Source organism: Olea europaea, chromosome 3 (assembly GCF_002742605.1).
Source record: "Olea europaea var. sylvestris chromosome 3, O_europaea_v1, whole genome shotgun sequence".
NCBI classification, from domain to species: Eukaryota; Viridiplantae; Streptophyta; class Magnoliopsida; order Lamiales; family Oleaceae; genus Olea; species Olea europaea.
Genome location: NC_036239.1, coordinates 7301863 through 7309639, shown reverse-complemented (window position 1 = coordinate 7309639; position 7777 = coordinate 7301863). Strand labels below are relative to the sequence as shown.

The 7777-nt window shown below is 31.7% G+C and overlaps 1 protein-coding gene across 1 annotated transcript; it reads right to left on the bottom strand.

Annotated features, from left to right (window-relative positions):
- Positions 1–1860: 1860 nt before the first annotated feature.
- On the bottom strand, positions 1861–4176 carry LOC111377839. The gene is made up of 6 exons (XM_023000968.1): positions 4030–4176; positions 3643–3913; positions 3296–3520; positions 3136–3214; positions 2358–2478; positions 1861–2271 (listed from the first exon to the last, which is right to left on the bottom strand). The coding sequence occupies exons 1-6, from the start codon at positions 4174–4176 to the stop codon at positions 1861–1863; spliced, it is 1254 nt and encodes a 417-aa protein (XP_022856736.1).
- Positions 4177–7777: the final 3601 nt, after the last annotated feature.

The following is a 7777-nucleotide window of genomic DNA, read 5'->3' as shown; positions in this document are numbered from 1 at the left end:
TAGCTGTTCCACAAATTTTGCATTCTAAGTATCAATGTTCAGCTATCCTTATTTAATTTTGCTTCATTTTGGCTTGTTCTTGAAAAGAATACTAGAAAGTTTTAGAAACTCGTGGAGATAAAACCAAACGTTTATTTAATAATATAGCTGGGCTCGAGATGAGATACAATGAAGGAGGAAAGCTCCTTATATAGAAGAGAAGATCCTTCATGCATATCACTCATCACAATAATACAACTTACACAAAAATAATAATTTTACAATAAGACAAATGACTCATCACTACTTTTAACTAGATTAAAAGAACCTCGAAAAAACTCTGCAATGAAAGAGAGTTTTGAAAAGATATCATTACAACAGCAATCATCGTCGTCGTCATCCTAATCAGTAGGAATAATGGGTCATCATTTGTCGGGGGTGGAGTATATTCGACATAATAGTCAAATTTTCCAAAGTTACAAGCATATTTATGTCATCTTGTCAAGTTCTTTGAAGTTCTACAGAAATTTAATGAGGTATAATGAAAATCATACCTGTGCTGTGCTAACTTAAATAAGAGTTAACCTGCTGTAATATTTCCATAAAGGTCCCTACTTAATTCTCGGAAGAACAGTGATGTAGTCATTGATTCTTGATCTTTGTGTGCCAAAGCCCTGTTTGGAGTAACTTTGTTTACCTGTAGACATATTACCTGACGACCGATTAAACTGAATGGAATACTTGCGACTCGACTTTGAACTTTCAATCATTCAATTGTTGAGTTCTATTCTTTTTGAAACAAAGGCAGCTCATTTAGTAGAAAACCAAACTGAAATCAAGTAGCTAGACTATGAACTTTCAAACATTCATTTAGAAACGACAACAGCTCCTGTTTATTTCAAGAAAGTGGTGAGGATATGGGTTTTTTATAATGGGCTCATCATAAGCAGTTCAAGAAAGGAAAAGTTTTTGATTCTATACATGAAAGGGGGATAATGCTTGTGGATTCGTTAAATAACAACATAGGCTCAGGGGATTGGATACACTTGAATAATAAATGGGAAGACTTGCATTCTTTGAAAGTAGCAGAGGAAGAAGGATGAAGTAGAGTTATTTATGTCTGTCTAAATTTACTTTGCAGTTTTGGGTAGATGAAGATCACAATAGACTGCAATGGATTGTTGAAATATGGGAAAACAGTTTTTCGTCTAACCCGTGCTTACATTGGAGGAAGCATCGACTAGATCTTATGTATTATGCGTTATGTGAAACAAAGATTGCTAAGACGGTTCGACTTGAAACTGTATTTTTTGTTCACTTCTTCGCGGATGTTGGACGAGAAAAGTTTATTGAATTATTTATGATACTAGTCTATGTTACGTGCGATGCACGAATTGTGCATGAATTATGATTTGGTTAGCGTATGTGTTGAATATGTTTGAAAATATATTGGAAGATGGAATTATTGGCAAGGAACTAACCAGTGAATAATTGAGATAACAGTATACATATTGATGCGTTTGATTGTGATTTGTAAATTTGTAAATTCATCGTAATTAATCATGTGTTTGTATTACAGTCAATGATAGATAAGAGAGAATAAAAATTAACTTCATTACCATCATTAATTACAGCGTATGGCCAAGATAAAAAAAATAATGACTGGTTTTCGAGGTGGATGATGTAGGGATTACATATATATCATTTGTCATTACTTTTTTTGTTTTGCAGTTTTTGATCAGAAAATTATACATACTTAACAAAATAGAAGTTCAAGATCAAATTTACAATGAAAACAAATTTCACAAATCAAAATAGCAAAAAATTTACAAAACCACACGGCACTCTTGTCAAAAGGTTGGTTTTACTTTCCACTACCATTTATTCCAATTTTTCTTTTTGAGCAAGTGGATTTGAGTCTGAACTTATGTTTTTATCACAAGCCATTTTTGAGCTGGAACTCTCATTGGAAGATTTGAAAAGGGTTTTTTTCGCTGGATGTGACGAATCTTCTTGATAGTCTGTACTAATGTTTTTCCCAACATTTTTCCCAACTGTTGTAACCACAACTTGACTGTCAACAACGTTTGTTTGGATTTTTGGTTCAAGACTTGCATGATCAATATTTGCTTGAATTTCTTGTCCTGGACTTGGATTGTCAAAGTCTGTTACAGAGATGATATCAAATCTGTAACTTGATGAATTAGGTTCATTTTGGGATGCTTTCAAGTAGAAAGCTCGTTCAGTATTCTGCATTTTTTTAATGGTTGCTTCCAAATTTGTCTTTGAACCCTGTGTTAATTTTAAATTGTATTAATATTATTCTACTAAAATATGTACTGAATGACAAAATGTTTGAGACAAGTTAGATTTCTTACAAATTTGGTTTCCTCCATCAAAGACTTTGAAGTTGTAAATAATAGTTTCTCAGCTGGTTCACCAATTGCATTTGCATTGGTTGATCCCGTGACATCTGAAAGCTGCACATATGCTCTAGCCCTAAAGTGAAAAAGAAATTAGTATTAATAGATGCAAGAGTAATACAGAGAAGTAGAAAGGTATAAAAAATGAAAAGTAATTAATCGTTAGTGTATTTTACCTAGGAATAACTTTGGAATTGGGATTTTTGCAAAAAATACAAAGATATGTTCTCCAAAATCAACATTCGACCGTCTAAAACAGTTATTGCAAGCCATGTACCAAGATTTGCTATCAATTTTATCTATTGTTGCTGTGCCATTTACCCAATAAAACTTTCGCTGTTACAGTATGGATATACTTAGAGAAATTACAAGGAAAAATAAATAATATGATTGAGTGTACATTGTAATATATATCTCTATATTAGGAAAAAAAATACAGATTGAATAGCACATGTAACCTTAATATTACCGCTAGAAGGCGTCCCTGAAGATTTTGAATAGGAGTGAATTTACTTCATACAAGTAGAGAAAGATTCGTGGGGCTCTTGTCCATGTATGATTTTTTGAAAACAAAATCATCTATTTTAATGAAATTTGTTCTTAATTTTAATGAAATTTGTTCTTACCCTAATCAAAAGACATGAAAATAATTAGTAACTCCAATAGTAATGTGTGGAAAAATAATTGAGAGAGAGAAAAAAAAGAATAATAAAATATAACACTTTTCACATACCATTCTGTCATTTGTTTTACTGCATTGAAAGGCGTATTTATAAAGAAAGTGGAATGGACTTTCGTGAACAATTTTAAACCTATATAATATCAATATGGAGAATGTGTAAATGATGTAATATATACCTTAAGAGAAGTTGAAATAATACAATAGAACATACCAAAGAATGATGTAACCTTTAGACGGGTTGCGAAGATGACTGACTTTTTGTCAATAATGTCTGCTATCAGTAAGCATTCTCTGTCAACAAATGAAGCCCAAAGTGTAAGCACCATTGTTTTGAAATTCATGTCTAGAAGTATGATATCTTGCAACCAAGTTTGGTTGCCATCTTTGGATTGAATCAATCGTTTGGGTGTCATATCAACTGCAACTGCAAGTATATCTGCAAATTTGAAATAAGCCATCAATTTTTTTTTTTTAACATAAGCAGTACGAATTTGAAGGAAACTATATTTCTGTAGAATTAATATATGATTATTTAATATCTATGAAATTTTGTCTTACTTAAATCAGCATCTGTATCCATGTATTGTTCGAGTTCGTGAAGTTGTGTCAGTTGATATGTTGAGAATACAAACTCTAGATTATCTTCATTCAATTCTTCAATACGAGTTTCTCCAAATATTGTCCATTTTAGAGAGCCGGTCGAATATCTGTAGTTTGTCGTATTGTTCTTCACGTAAGCTTTCGAAATAGTATAAGTTTTTCTCAGAACAAGTTGATCCTCAAAAGCAATGATATTGAAATTATATAAGTTTGCCTGAATAGTATTACCCTGAAAAATCATGAGGAACCATATAAATAACTGTAATATATGTGATCTTAGATTAAGAACAAACACAAAACAAAAAACAAAAAGAAATGAAGAAAAAATGTACGAAGAAGAGTTACATGAGTATCCATTAACATCAAATGTTGGTACCTTTCATTGCCTTGTCTCGAAAGCTTTGGTGATTGTTTTTCAACTACAATCACTTTAGCTTTCCACTTTTGATTGTTGGAAATAATTTCTGGCAGAAGTTGGTATTGTTCTTCCATAGTGGCAATTTCATAACAATTTCATAACAGATTAATAGAAGCAAAATACACACAAAAGAAAGATTTCTATGGCAATGATTTTGAGATATCCAATTGACAAATAAAAGAAGATATATATAGACATGTAAAATTATATCATATTTGGTTTCCCGTACTTTATCTTCTATTCTTAATTTTATTTTTTTATAAAAAGTAATACAAGTATGTACTAAGTAATATCTTATTATTAGTCATATACTGTCATAAGTTTTGTCTACATGAGATATGGAGATTACTTGTAATATTCATTTATTGATAGTACATAAATAAAACTTGAGTTCAAGGATTTACACTTAGAGCATACATAAAACTATATTTTATTGGTTCTCCCTATTACAAATATAATAAAAGGACGTCAAAATTTGGATTAGAAAAGGAAAAAGATCAAGATTTACACGGTAAAATCTTATCATACCCATACTCTATTGATTTATTTGGATTTAAAAAGGAAAAAGATCAAGATTTACACGGTAAAATATTATGATACTCACACTCTATTGATTTATAATGACTGAACATAAACATGGGCTGACAAAGGTTTAAACATGGTACAAGAATGACTCTGAATTAAATTAAGTTGTATTCACCCTGAAAAAAGTATTCATGCTACAAACCTTCATTGTAATGGAAGGAAAATTTGATTCAGTTATTTATTTAGCTTAAATAAATTGAATTGTAATAAATATCTAATTACACGCGAATACGTTGATGTATGATTTTGTGTATGAAATTAAAGAATTCAAACAAAGACGTATATTTGAGATTTTATAAAAGGTGTGAATAGTTTGTATTTCATAACACAACAAAACTACTTCATTGATTGTTGACCAAATGCATAAAACAACAATAATATACAGCTCATATGTGACAGCCTTTTATCTCGTGGTTGTTCTATGCTCATTTATTATACTTTTAGTCCCAAAAATCTCTACATTTTCAAGAGAGAAACTCCCCGCATATTTAAATTGGAGAAGCTCTGAAATTGGCCGAAAAAGGTAACAATTTTACTTAAAAATTTACAATTGAAGAAACTTGCATATATCTGCACAGATCTGTGTATGGGCAACAATTTTACCCATAAGAACTCCGTGATTATGGAGACCCATGCCTTAATGGGTCTCCATTATTACGGAGACCATAACAAGGCCTCCGTAATCACAGAGGCCTTGTTGAGGCCTCCATCATACATAGGCGTTGGCCTCCGTAAATATGGAGGCAAGCCTCCGTATTACGGAGGCCAGGCTGCTAGCCTTCGTAATCCGGAGGCTTGGCCTCCATAATCACAGAGGCCTTGCCTCCGTGATTTTTAGATTCATTCATAAATGTTTCTCTATTTTTAATTTTTAGATTCATTCATAAATAAGATGTTATTTTTGGAATAATTTATGTAGATGTCTTTAGAATACATAATTTCTTCGGATCAATGATTTTCTGCTACAATTGTCCAATATCCAAATTTCGAATATCTTAAAGACTTTGTAAAATTTTTAGATTCGAATGAGCAATTTTCGTTGATCTGTAGTAATTTTTATGGATTTCTTTATGGAGCTTTCTACAAAGGAAAAAATGTACAATTTAATAGTAGGTTGGTGCATGAATTTATATTGAGGCTTGTTAATTGTGGGAAAAATGATGAAATTTGGGTAAGGTTAGCCGATCGTGTAGCCAGATTTGGTATGCAAGAATTTTGTCTTATTACTGGATTACCTTGCTATGAACCATCCATGGACATTAATGATGCAAATGATCATCTTAGAAATCGATACTTTAATGGTACATATCGAATCAGTATGAAGATGCTTCATGAAGCATTCCATGCGTGGGATCATGAAGAAGATAAATTGAAGCTTGGTTTAGCCATGTTGATCGAATGTGTGTTGACACCCACTTCAAGACAAATTGATTATAGAACTCTTGGTATGATTGAGCATCTGGATGAGTTCATTGCATATCCATGGGTAGCAAAGCATATTTGATCTTGTTATATTCATTGAAAGCATCACAATCTGAAAGAATACAAAGGTTGCAACGGATTGAACAAACATAATGCAAGTACGCGTTACATGGATATCCATTTGCGTTCCAGGTAATTAGTCCCTATTCTTGTATTGATTTATTATGTACAATATTCCCATAAATTTTTTTTATACATATAATGTTTATTTTTTATTATTTTGCAGTATTGGATATATGAAGTATTTCCAAAGATTGGAAAGAAATTTGGACATCGTAGACATAAAAAACCACAGTGTCCAAGAATATACAACTGGAAACCCAACCAATTTGTAACTGAAAAAGAGACAAAACTTTTTTTGTCTACTCGTCAGGTATGTTTTTATGAATGTACAATTACTTTCACATTCAATTATCTTAAAATAAAATTAAACTCAAAATAAATGATTTTGATATTTCAATTTGATTACAGATTCAAGTGATTGCTATGCTACAGCCTAATGAAGAAGAATTACAAAGTCTTTGGTACGAAACTCTTTCATTGTCAGTGGATAATGGACACAGCAGATTAGATGAGATTGTAAATGGAGTATTGGATAATGCAGTAGAACAAATCAATATACATGTGCAAGAAACGACGATTCCCAGTACTTCTACATCTTCACCTGCATTTGGGTCTAACTCTATTCCCAGTAGCTCCAACTCCTTAAATGAAGATAAAATGGAAGAATTGTTGGGTATCTACATGCAACACATAGCATCAGACATGTCTGGTGTAAATAGCAACTTGAAGGCAGTATTTGTTGATGAATCAAGAGCTCACCACCATGCGGTTCTTGAAAACCAAAAACAGTTATTTGAGGAGCAAAAAAATAGCAAGAAGATTACATGCAACATCATAATCAGATAATTCTTAACAACCAAAGGCAATTTTTTGAACAGCAACAGAAGTGGCAGGAAGAGAGATATCAGGGTATGCAATCTTATATTGATACCAGTTTAAGTTCAATTAGATCCTATGTTGATGAACAAAATCAGGAAACACTGAACACGTTATCTGAATGGAAATCAAACATGGAAGCCATCATAGGTTCCACGCAACAAGATGTCCCTCTCGATACAAGTGTTGTTCCTTGCAATAAACCAAATGAGATATCAACAGCTGAACAAATTGAGAGCTCTAAAAGGTCGATAAAAGATAAGAAAAACAAGGGGAAACAAATACAGTCTTCATCATCTTCAGATCGTCCTCTAGAAGACTATCTTATGCAAAGATACATAAAAATTAGAAATTTTATAGCGGAGAATCAATCTAGGTAATAGATCTAATTTTATTTGTATTAGCTCAAATCTTCAAGTTCTCTTTTGATTTATTTGGAATTAATTAAAATAATGTCATACAGTGCATACTTGGACGATGGCTGTAACAATATCTTTAGAAGAGACATGTTGAAAACTCTAATGGATCAAATACATGACATAAATATTGCTCTAAGTAAAGTCTATGAATTACAATAGATTTTATTTCATAGTCGATATATTTAATCTAATTTATATCTATTTATTTTATCAAAACATTGAGCTAGAGTTAAAACTATTGAGGCGGTTC